Below are 12,632 nucleotides of genomic sequence, written 5' to 3'. Positions count from 1 at the left end.
CTCCGCCACAGTCTCCGTCGTCTGTCTCATATCCAAAAACTCCCTGGCCAGCTGCTGAAGCTTGACAGCCAGCGCAAACTCCGCCCTGAATTTGATCACAAAGTCCGACCAGGTCATAGTCTCGACCGCTGAGGCTCCCAACGAGTCACCGACTGACTCCCACCAATCTCATGCTCGATCTCGTAAACACCCTGCTGCATACCTCACCTTCGACCCCTCGGGGCAGAAGCTGTCAACTGTGCAGACTCGATGTCTGCAATCCATCGCCTGGCAGCAATGGGGTCTTTCACCCCGTGGAAATCTGGCGCACCACTACCCCTGAAGTCCTTGAAGGACAGCGTGCGAGATCCCGACTGGCCAGATGCCATGTCGCTCCTGAACGCCCTGAGGCGATCCTCCATCAGCTCAACTATCCCTTCCTTGATTGACCCGAAGATGATGGGGGTCGACTCAAGGATACCCCTGGTGATCTCTGACGCGATGAACTCGCGTAGTCCCTCATCTACCGGCTTGGAACCTGATCCCGAACCTGACCTCTCTCCTGAACCGCCATTTATCGGCCTCGATCGAAGTACCACCATTCTGCAATACATAAATAACAATTATTAGTGATACTGCTACTTCTTGAGGGATCACAATTACTACAAGTTCCCCGGTCTTATCTCAGCCTTCCTTAGTTCGGGTACGGATACTCTGATTTCAGTAGTACGGGCCCATACTACATTCCACATCTATCCGTACCTTCTTCAAGGACTGCCTTGACTCCACCGGACCCCTTTCACTATTGTTGTTCACTGCTATACTCATCCTAGGCTCGCCCTAGGGAAATCTCTGACTCTACTCTACCTAGTCCTCAGCTGCTGCAGGCCTCCTTGTAATGCCAATTAGCCATCACCTAAATGCCATCACATGTGATGAAGCTCAGATAATCCTTCGAGTAACAGACTCGTCCCTACCACAGTTGGACTCAAACAAGAGCTGTGCAATAGGATCAAATCCAACACTCTAAGATTATTCAACCCTGATCACATGTGACGTGACGTATTCACCTAATGGCTAACTCCCATTATTCAGAGTCCCACAAAGCACGAAGCAAGTAGCATTCAGACAAGGGTAACAATCTCAATCAACTCTATCTGCTTACAGGAACTGTACTAGCATACAATGCTAAGTTCATACTATCAGGCATAACCTAATCAGACTATCCTACTTGCTGTCCACTCAATACTAGCATGCAATTCTCATACAACTGAAACATATAAAGCAGGCACATAAGGCATCACTCCTAGATCCTTAGTCATATTCTAGCATGCTGTTCTACAAAAGCTGATAAACATAACATAAACTTGTATGGGTACTTTGGGAAATACTTACTTGAGCTCGGCTGGTCGCACTCATCACACACTTTGTTCTTTCTCAAAACTCTTTTCTCAATTTTTAGAAAATATTTTCTTTTTGGAAAATCTTTTAATCCCTCGATTTGAGTTCAAACACCCCCGAAGGTGTGTCCAAATCCCTCAAACCAGGGCTCTGATACCAACTTGTAACGTCCCAAAAATACCGGTTAAAAATTTCATTTTTAATTTAGGTTAATACATAGAAACATCATTACAAAACATTCATAACAATAATCCATGTCTGAAAACCGGTAATATCATAGTAATAATTCAGAGTGCATCCCAGAAATCCATAGTGCGGAAAACAAGAGTGTGTGTGTGACATGCCGCTACCGTGCCGGCTCCTTTCCCCTAGTTGAAGAGGTACCTGAAACAACAACTAAAAACGTAAGCACAAAGCTTAGTGAGTTCCCCCATCGTACCACATACCATACAAACACATAACATACATACTGTCAGGCTATTCTGGGGTGCCTGACTACCCGGTACGGGCATTCTGGGGTGCCGACTACCCGTGCGACCATTCTGGGGTGCCGTCTACCCGTGTCAAGCTATTCTGGGGTGCTGACTACCCATCAGTCCTGACAACCGATCCTCGGGGACTATTTCACCCCCTACTGCTACTCACACATATATCATAACATAACAAATTATCAGACATATCTGGGGTGTCTGAACTACCCTTCGGTCCTAACAACCGAACACATCATGCTAGCATATAACATATAGTGTAGTAGCAAACCTAGATGATATCACAAAGACATTCATCTAACGTACAACTCCTACTGGTGGGCCGACATTGTGGCCGTAGACCCACCGCTACTAGAAGCTAACTGACCTCAAAGTAGCTGCTGATCTGATCGGGAACTGACTGTCTACTGCTGCTGCTGCTGCTCCGGACGTTCCCCGGCTATAATTCCCACAAAACGATCAGTCAAACACTGCTAGATGTACTTAGGGTAAAATGACCCTTTTACCCTTGACCAAGTCGAAATCCAAGTCAAAGTCAACTTCCAGTTGACTGGACTCGCCGAGTCCGCGAGCAACTCGCCGAGTCCTTCACTTACTAATCCGGTCCTACTCGCCAAGTCCCTCTCCCCACTCACTAAGTCACCCTTGACTCACCACTCGGGACTATGGGGCCGACTCGAGTCCCGACTCGCCGAGTCCGCGAGCAACTCGCCGAGTTCCTCGAGCGGATCCCCTACCCGCTTCCAATCCACACCAGAACACCCTATACGAGGGTTTGGGGTTTTGGGACTACGTTACACAGTTAATTCCGCGTGCAGGTACGAAGGGTTGAACCTTCAACGCTAAAACCCCTCTTGCTCTGTGAAAGTTCATATGACTCGCCGAGTTTGAAGAACAACTCGGTGAGCTCCAGGCAATCTTTATAGGACTCGCCGAGTTGTTCATCCAACCTGTCGAGTCTAGGACCATCTTCATAGAACTCGCTGAGTCCCTCGACCCATTTCCCGAGTAGGCCAGATCTGAGACATGCAACGCTTCAAAACCATAGATCTATGGTCCTAGGGCATGTTTACCATGTAAAGTTGCAAACTTTACGTGCATGCATGGCCCTATGAGCTCAAACATGCAATTCCAAGCTCTTTAAGAGGTCCTACACTCAATAGGGACCTCAATCACCTCAACCACAGAGACTTTATGCTACTAGGATGTCCAAAAGGTCCAAATCCAAAGTCCTTGCAGAATATTAACCATAAACACATAGAGATTTAGGTTCTCAGGGCTTAAAACCACTTTTTAGGGACAAAAGGGGATTTAATGAACTAAAGATCAAGGTAGGAACTTTTCTACCTGAATAGAAGCCCTTCACAGAGTAGATTTCGGATCTTCTTCCCTTCTTGCACTCTTCAACCTTCTCCTTCTTCTCCCAAGCTCCAAACCACCTTCACAAAGCTAAAAATCACCCACAAGGACAAAAAGGGGGCTAGGGTTTCGTTCTACTGATCTCTGGGAGTGCTAGGGGAAATGGAGGCTGGGTTAGATCATTTAAATAGGGTGCAAACACCCGGGTTAGGGTTTTAGTCCAGATAGGGTCTACTCGCCGAGTAGACAGAGTAGATCCCGCGTCTAGTCCCGCTTCTACTCGGCGAGTTAATCCTTCAACTCGTCGAGTCCAAGGTCAAAATGCAATATATAGGGAGAGTTAATAACTAAGAATACATACCAGGAACCAGGTGCTACACAAATGTAGTCTATTGTCAGTCGTCATAAATCGGAAACCGAGAAACAACACATAGACAGAGAGAATGATTTAAATCCATGTCTCAGTCTATACGATATCTAGAATGGAGGAATATATGATCCCTTATCTAAAGGACGCAGATCTGATAAGATCAGAGTTGACAGCGGCTTTTGAAAGCTACGATTGCAGATCAGGATCTGAAGTCATACGCAAAATAGTTATTAGACTTAAGTGGGAGACTGTTGGATTAGTGTCTAAGTCCATAACTATTTTTGGTATGTACTTGACCCGATGGTGCATGGTCCTTTTGGGTTGCCTTCACCAAAACAACTTGATGGGATGAATTATGGAGAGAGAAGATTAATTATGATTTATTAATATATTATGAGAATAATATATTAAAGGAGAAATCATATTGTTTATTTAATATTAGTCAAGAATTAATTGATAATTAATTTTGTGACTAAAAGAGATTAATTAAACTTAAGTGGCTGGAACTGTAATTATAAGATAATTGCATTTGGGCTATGGATCACCTTGGGATAATAGGTTGGATGAATTCTATGGGGAAACCCATTAGAAATCGTCCAAGGGATATTCTAAAAGGGTCCATGGGCTGCTTAGGGCTTAAGCAGTCAAATTAGGGTTTCCTAGTTGAAAACCCTAATAGCCTACATGCATATATAGTACCCTTAAGCCCCAAAAACATAGCTAAGGGTTCCACTAGGGTTTCCACACGTTTTGGGCAGCCTTCTCTCTCCTTATTCTTCATCCTTTTGCTCTTGGTGTTTGTGAACCATTAGAGGAGTGACAATTGTGACTCTAAGCTTTCTAAAGTCATTACAAGGAGGATTTGAGATTGTTATTGCTGCATAACAATCAAGGTACGATCTAACAACCCTTTCACATGTTAATATGATTAATTGTATGCTAGAACTAGGGTTTAAAGTCTTGGATGAATTGCATGTAAAATAGAGAAACCTAGATCCAAACATTAGGGTTGCATGAGCACATAAGATGTTCTTATGGCTAAAACCCATCAACCTCACATAGTGATCGATAAATCTCAACCTTGGAATCCTAACCCCCCCCCCCCTCAATTGGAATTGCATGATATGGTTTGGAGTGTAAAAGCTATACATGACCTCGTACCTTCACATCCAATGAATGCTTCAAATAATGATACATAAATTTGCATTTGATGATAGTATTTTTGAATCTTATATCAACAAAACACTTTATAAAAAACAAGAAATAGTTAAATATTTGATTTTGAAAAGATGGAATGAATCCTTTTTAGTTTATATATATATGTGCTAAAAAATAATAAATATATATCATGATATACCAAAGCACAATCGGAATTATGGCTCATTTGGTTTACTATATACGAAAGACGTAATTGTTGGAAATAGATGTGGTCGTGTTGACGATGTAGGTGACAGAAAAGTTGGTCCTAATGATAGTGAAGGATGACGAGTAGTACATTAGGGTTTTGGGGTAAATTAAAGAGGATGTGAGAAATAGATCGATGGGACTAGGGCTTATAAGACTTATTTCTATTTTTTCAAAAATCATCCCTAAAAGATAGAATAGTCATAATACCTGATAACAAGGGTATTTTTGTCATTTTACAAATGTTTAACAAAAAATGATTGACAATAATAACTCCAAAAACAACGTGTGAAATTTTGGAAACCATAAAGATAAATCATGTTAAAAATTAAAAAGTTATATTAAAAGTGCATATATGTAAATCCTAGGACTAACTTTATAGTTTACTCTATTAAAAACTAAAACACAATTTTTTTTTTTAAAAAAATTAATGCAAGTTAAAAACTATAGAATCCAAATCTATAATTATTTGTATTTACTGCAAATTAAAAGGGATACATCATAACATTAATTTACAAAGACCATAACTCAAAGTCATAAAAAATCAATTTACATTTATTTAAGGATTTGGGTTAGTTTTAAGGTTGGTTTTTTTTTTTTTCCAAATTCTTATGGAAAGGGAAGGACCGGAAGTGTAAGAAAATTTGAACTTGACGATTGACCGATTGTCAAAGACGGAATGAAAGAAACACAGAGATGATGAGATCTATCAGACGGCTGATAATTACTCATTTCTTCCAATACGAACCACCCCAAATCGCAAGAACCCTTGAAAGCTCGACCCACGGGCGCCAAAAACCTCCAAAACATCATCACAAAAATATACATTACACACGCATACACATCTCCAAATCATTACTATTAAGATACACAAATAAAACCCTGCATCTGGATTTCAATTTCTTGGAACGCCCACACCCTCGATTTCGCGATTCATGGCCCTCGAAAATATTGTCAAAGAAGCATTGAACGCACTCTATCATCACCCAGATGATGCCGTTCGCTCTCAAGCCGATCAATGGCTTCAAGAGTTCCAACGGACAATCGATGCTTGGCAGGTTCGTTATTTAACTACTGATTGAGTTCAAATCATTTTACTTCAATCCGTACTCATATAGTCCGCGTAATCAGTTCGATATTTGAACTCCCTAAATCGGTAGTAAATTGTATTGGGTAATCAGTTTTTGCTCTTTCTAAATAATCATGTAGGTTTTGTTCATCCATCGGAGTGAAAGTGTAGTTAATTTGCAAGTTTCTCGATTTAATTGTGAATAGGTTTTGATTCGCCTAGGATTCTAGACAAATCATCCAGCATAACCAAATATGGGTGCTAGAACTTGGCAATTCCTTATCTTTATGGAATTCAACCCATATAAAGGAGAATCTGTAACTTGCAAGCTTTATGCTGTTGCTAAAAAAAATTATGTCTATGGAATCAGCTATCTCATACTATCAATAAATGAGGATTGATTAGCGTACATCACCCACTTGGGCTGTTATCAAAATTTGTTTTTATCTGATTCTAATGTATTTATTAAAGATCAATTAAATAAGTTAACATATGTTAAATTTTCTCTAGGTGTCTGATAATTTGCTTCACGATGCTAGTAGCAATGTGGAGACTCTAATTTTCTGCTCGCAAACTCTCAGAAGCAAGGTAATTTCATTCATCCTTCTTTACCTTTCAATCAAGCAAGGTATTCTTTAAACTTTGTGCTTCACAACATATCAGTTTCAGTTAACTTAACAATAACATCATATGACATAGTTATTTACTTTAATCCATATCATGTAACAGGTGCAAAGAGATTTTGAAGAGTTGCCTTCTGAAGCATTTCGTTCACTACGCGATTCTTTAAATGTGAGTGAATATCATCAAACACTTGTACTCTTTTATATCTATCGAATCTGGTGTTTGAGTTTGACAGCTGGAGTTTTAACTTTTAACTGCAGAACTTGTTGAAAACATTTCACAAGGGCCCACCAAAAGTTAGAACTCAGGTACTATTTAAAACTTGTTTGATAAACAGATGTGTTTAAGTTGTAAACAAATGGATTTTGTGAATATGAAAAGGATTTTGTTATATATAGATTAGTCTTGCTGTTGCTGCATTGGCTGTTCAAGTTCCTGCTGAAGATTGGGGAGATGGTGGCATAATGAATTGGCTTAGAGATGAGATGAATTCAAATCCTGATATTGTTCCAAGTTTCCTAGAGCTACTCAGAGTCTTACCTGAGGTTTTAAAATTCACCATTATTGTTATTATTATTATTATTAAATTGGTATTTGGAGTTGTTAATGTGTATATAAATAATCTATTATGCTCCAAAACAGGAAGTTTTTAATTACAAAATAGCTGCACGTCCTGAAAGGCGAAGAAAATTTGAAAATGAACTTGCCTCTACCATGGATGTTGCTCTTGGGATTTTGACTGCATGTTTAAATATTCCAGAATTAAAAGAACAGGTGAGTTTTTTTCTTTTTCTTTTTCTTTTTCTTTTTAGCAATAACAAATTAATTCTGTTTTGTTGTAAGATATAAAGTTTTCTTCTCAATATTCCACTTTCTTCTATGACTTTCCAACATTCAGGCTCTTGAGGCTTTTGCATCTTGGCTTCGACTAAGACATAGGTATATTTCCTTATCTATTTTCTTTTTTCTTTTTTTAAATCTTTGGTGCTATTGAATGAATTACTACATGATATTTTTTGTTGCTTATAGGATACCTGCATCTGTTCTTGCTACACATCCATTGGTGTTAACAGCTCTCTCTAGCTTAACTTCTGATGTGCTTTCAGAGGCAGCTGTAAATGGTAATATACTAATATATATTATATATTATTTATTGTGAATTGTGATCAGTTATTAATTTAGTATGTAATAAATATCATTGTTCACTGTTGCCTATATGCAGTGATTTCTGAATTGATACATTACACATCTGCAAGAAACATAGAGGGGTTTTCTGTTCATATGCCCTTAATTCAAGTTATTGTGCCACAAGTTATGAATCTGAAGCCACAACTTAGAGATTCTTCAAAGGTAATTTTTTCCAAACCCTTTTCAGTTTCAATTTAAGACACAAGTTGATGGATCTTTTCAAAAGCTTCCTGCTTTTATAATCAAAAGAGATACATCTGATTTCAGGATGAGGAAGATGTTAAGGCCATTGCTCGATTATTTGCTGATATGGGTGATTCCTATGTTGAATTAATAGCAACTGGTATGCAAATTCACAGTTTTTTTGTTGCAAAAAATATTAAATAATTTTCTACTTCTAAACTATTAGTTTTTCTACAGGTTCTGATGAATCAATGATGATTGTTCATGCATTACTTGAAGTTGCTGCACATCCAGAATATGATATTGCTTCCATGACATTTAACTTTTGGCACAATCTTCAAATTTGCTTGATAGAGAGGTGAGTGTTTTAGTTCTTTTAGTTTATATTTTATAAAAACCAATTATTTGATACAATAATTGTTATTATTTTGCAGAGAATCCTATTTATCACTTGGCAATGAATCATTAATTGAAGCAGAGAGAAATAGACGTGTGCAGGTTTTTCGTTCATCATATGAATCACTTGTATCCATGGTGAGTTATTGGAGTGAAATCTTTGTTTTTGATGCATTTACACAACCAAGGACATAAATGTCATTTATATTTTGTTGCTCACAGGTTAGTTGCAAAGTTCAGTATCCTCAGGATTATTCTCAGCTTTCAAAAGAAGACCAAAAGGATTTCAAACAGACAAGATATGGTATTTAGTTTCCTTCTAATTATTTGTTCTTTCTTTCCATATCATCATTTATAATACACTCTAACTTATTATAATACTTTTGCCTTTTTAGAAAAAAAAGAACTTTTGAAGAATACCCTTTTAAATTTTTGTTATTGTAATGTGCTGACATACTATATTATATTTCTAGCTGTTGCGGATGTCTTAATTGATGCAGCATTAGTTTTAGGAGGTGAAGCCACACTTAGAATTCTATACATGAAGCTTGTTGAGGTACATAATTACTTCATTTTATCAACTTTATCATGTTATATTATTTATAAACATAAGTTATATTAAATCATTAAATCTGTCATTTCATTTCACAAATTTCAGGCTCTAAGTGGACACCAAAATGGTGATATGATGGATTGGAGGCCTTCAGAGGCTGCATTATATTGCATCAGAGCCATATCAGATCTTGTCCCCTTCATTGAAGCAGAAGTTATGCCTCAGGTATAAGTTACAGCTTCTTTGACCTTCCGTTGACTTTGACTTTGACCTTTTAATTTTATTGGTTTAAACAGATTATGTCATTGCTTCCGAAACTTCCTCATCAATCACTATTACTTCAAACAGGTTATATACATTTTCTTTTTTCATAAATTAATATTTCATTATTTTTAAAAATAAAACAACCCTTTGTTTTCCAGTATGTTTGACAGTTGGAGCTTATTCTAAGTGGATTGATGCTTCACCAAATGGATTGTCTTTTTTGCCCTCAGTCATTGATATTCTTGTCAGTGGCATGAGTATGTCTGAAGAGTCTGCAGCAGCTGCTGCATTGGCTTTCAGACACATATGTGATGGTATTGTAAATTTGTAATCTTTCTTCATTTTATAGGAATGTTGTTTTAAATTAAAGATTTAAAAGATTCATATCATTATTTTTTAGATTGTGGGAAAAAGCTGTGTGGATCTTTAGATGGTCTTTTCCAGATATACCAAAGGGCAATGACTGGTGAAGGATCTTTTAAAGTTGCAGCTCAAGATTCATTGCATTTGGTTGAAGCCTTAAGGTCTCACTACAATACAAAATCTTAATTAATTTAAATGGAAAAGAAAAAAAAAAATTCTCATAAATCTTTAATTGCAGTATAGTTATTACAGAGCTTCCTCCTGATCAGGCTAAGAAAGCCCTTGAGGCTCTTTGCATACCTGCAGTTGCATCTTTACAGGTTTGACTAGTCAATGGCTAATTAATGAACATAAAAAGAAAAGAAAGATAATTACGATTATGCCATTACTGAATTATTTTCTATGATGAGTAGGAAGTGATCAATCAGGGTCCTCTGGTTTTGGGTCAAAAACCTGCTCGTGAAATCACTGTTCATATTGATCGGCTTGCAAATATATTTAGGTATCAAAAACAATTTTTTTTATTCCTTTTATGATTAAAGTTCATCTTTTTTTTTTTTTAAATAATGAATTTCTGTGCAGATATGTAAATAATCCGGAAGCTGTTGCGGATGCAATTCAAAGACTTTGGCCACTTTTCAAAGCCATCTTTGATATGTAAGTGTAAAGAAAATTTCATTGCTATAAATTTATAATTTAGTAAATTTTTTAAAGTATACCAATAAATAAATAAATAAAAGTAGGTTGCTATTTCTGCATCTAAGTCTTTTTATCTGAAATATAATGCAGTCGTGCTTGGGATATGAGGACAATGGAATCACTCTGCAGGGCATGTAAACATGCTGTAAGCTCAAAGCCTATATGTTTTTTTTATAAATTATATATACTTTTGTTGTGTTGCTAATTAATTATTTGCAAAATTAAATGTTTGTTTTTTTTAAGGTGAGAACATCCAAGAGGTTTATGGGAGTGACAATTGGAGCAATGCTTGAGGAAATACAAGGGCTATACAAACAACACCACCAACCCTGTTTCTTATATCTCTCTAGTGAAGTTATAAAGGTCAAAAAAAAAAGTTTCAACCTTTATCAATCAATGAAAAGAACAAATTATTTGAGATTCATTCATATTATTTATGATGCAGATATTTGGATCTGATCCTTCTTGTGCGGATTACTTAAAAGTTTTGATTGAATCTCTGTTTAGCAATACAGCTTGTTTGCTTACAAAAATTCAGGTTCGGTTTCTCCTCTTCTAAAATTAAATCTTTAATTTCCTTTTCATTAAATATTTGTTTTTACTTTGTAATAACAAGTATTGAATCTGTGTAGGATTTCACATCCAGACCAGATATAGCCGATGATTGTTTCTTGTTGGCTTCAAGATGCATTCGCTATTGCCCTCATTTGCTGTTTCCATCTCCTGTATTCCCATCATTGGTGGAATGCTCCATGATCGGAATCACAGTTCAACACAGGTTAAATACAAAAAACACCAACCACCTTTCATTTCCTTCTATTACAACTTTAAACTTTCAATATTTACAATATTTTTTCAGGGAGGCATCAAATTCTATACTAAGCTTCTTATCGGACATATTTGACCTTGGAAAATCAAGTCAAGGGCAACAATTTGTTCCCATGAGGGACAATGTGATTGTCCCACGAGGTGCCAGCATTACAAGAATCTTGGTTGCTGCTGCAACCGGGGCCCTCCCAAGTTCAAGATTGGAAACTGTAAGACACTATTTATTTTGATTAACCCTTCAAGGGATATTAATATTACCATTAATGCCCTTGGTTTGGTTTGTGACAGGTGGCATATGCTCTGCTGGCGTTATCGAGGGCATATGGGTCAAAAGCTTTGGAGTGGGCTAAAGAGAGTGTGTGTTTGATTCCGGTTTCTGCTGCAACAGATATGGAAAAGTCAAGATTTGTGCAGGCTTTGTCTGATGCTGCATCGGGTGTTGACATCAAGGGATTGACGATTCCGATTGAAGAGTTGTCTGAGGTTTGCAGACGGAATCGCACAGTGCAAGAGATTGTTCAAGAAGCTTTGAGGCCACTTGAGTTGAATCTGGCTTATGTGTCATCATAGGATACAGATATCATGGGAATTGGGAAAAAGGTCATTTTTTGTGCCTAAATTTTATGGGTTATAGGGATTGGATTGGGGGTGTGATGTATAATTGTTGTAAGTTGTGATTAAGATATGCAGGAAAAAAGGTTTGTTGGAATTGTTTTCCCTGAAATTTTGGTTGAGGTGTTATCGCTTGCAATTTTCTTTGTATGAAAAATCAATCCATATATCTTTTGAGAATGTCATGGAAATTTGAATCGTTTTGGTGTTTATTTCAATGTTTTTGTTCTTAAAGTTATGTCAATAGTTGTTGAGATTATGCTTCAAGGCATTCTTTTGTATGATTTATCATCATTGATGATGAAACTTGTCGCTATGACTCAAAGGTTTTATAGGTGGAAAGTGCAAGAATATTGTTGGTATTGGTAAAAAAAATATATTACCTTTTTAGTTTGGGTTTGGACTAAGGGCAAAAGCCATGAAAGCCCTAAGTTTGCAATTTCTTGTTGGTTTTACCGTAGGTTGTTTTATATGTCCATTAATGCCTTACATTTGCACTGACTTTTTCATTTAAACCTTTATCCGATTTTGCTTTATTTAGTTGGTTATCATGTAACGCCCGTTTTACTGATTCGATCGATTAAAAACTTAAGGATTCCAAAGATAAGGTTTTGGGAAAAACATTATGCCACGATGTGGCAGGTTGTTGGCCACGGCATAACCATGTCACTTAAATGAGAATTGTGTCTGGTTGGTGACTATTACGTGGTGAAGAAGTAACCATGGCGTGGTGGTTGTTGTAGCCCAAGCTTATGAAGTTTAGGGTTTCTTCTATATTTAAAGGCATTAAATCCAAGTTTAGATCATTCTCTTCAGCCTCCATCCATGGTTGTGAGCTTGTTTGCTTAGTTT

At 37.3% G+C, this 12,632-nt stretch overlaps 1 protein-coding gene across 1 annotated transcript; it reads left to right on the top strand.

Annotated features, from left to right (window-relative positions):
• Positions 1 to 5,679: 5,679 nt before the first annotated feature.
• Positions 5,680 to 11,979, top strand: LOC111882107 (transportin MOS14). The gene is made up of 27 exons (XM_023878473.3): positions 5,680 to 6,059; positions 6,581 to 6,658; positions 6,800 to 6,862; positions 6,955 to 7,002; positions 7,093 to 7,239; positions 7,337 to 7,468; positions 7,593 to 7,633; positions 7,724 to 7,815; positions 7,917 to 8,044; positions 8,150 to 8,225; positions 8,303 to 8,423; positions 8,500 to 8,599; positions 8,684 to 8,765; positions 8,935 to 9,017; positions 9,120 to 9,239; positions 9,311 to 9,362; positions 9,437 to 9,592; positions 9,679 to 9,802; positions 9,880 to 9,961; positions 10,055 to 10,143; positions 10,224 to 10,298; positions 10,431 to 10,485; positions 10,584 to 10,703; positions 10,786 to 10,878; positions 10,973 to 11,118; positions 11,200 to 11,377; positions 11,457 to 11,979. Exons 1-27 carry the CDS (start codon positions 5,937 to 5,939, stop codon positions 11,736 to 11,738), a joined length of 2,886 nt encoding a protein of 961 aa, XP_023734241.1. The 5' UTR covers positions 5,680 to 5,936; the 3' UTR covers positions 11,739 to 11,979.
• Positions 11,980 to 12,632: the final 653 nt, after the last annotated feature.

This window comes from Lactuca sativa, chromosome 4 (assembly GCF_002870075.4).
Source record: "Lactuca sativa cultivar Salinas chromosome 4, Lsat_Salinas_v11, whole genome shotgun sequence".
Lineage (NCBI taxonomy): Eukaryota > Viridiplantae > Streptophyta > Magnoliopsida > Asterales > Asteraceae > Lactuca > Lactuca sativa.
Note: the sequence above shows the minus strand (reverse complement) of the source record. Positions and strands in the feature narration are given on the sequence as shown.

What these genes read in the sequence shown, in the direction of transcription:
- LOC111882107 (XM_023878473.3), top strand. Translation starts at nt 5,937, where the DNA reads ATGGCCCTCGAAAATATTGTCAAAGAAGCATTGAACGCACTCTATCAT. An exon ending in TGTTGAATTAATAGCAACTG is followed by an intron (nt 8,226 to 8,302) that starts GTATGCAAATTC and finishes GTTTTTCTACAG; the next exon opens with GTTCTGATGAATCAATGATG. An exon ending in TTTCAAACAGACAAGATATG is followed by an intron (nt 8,766 to 8,934) that starts GTATTTAGTTTC and finishes TTATATTTCTAG; the next exon opens with CTGTTGCGGATGTCTTAATT.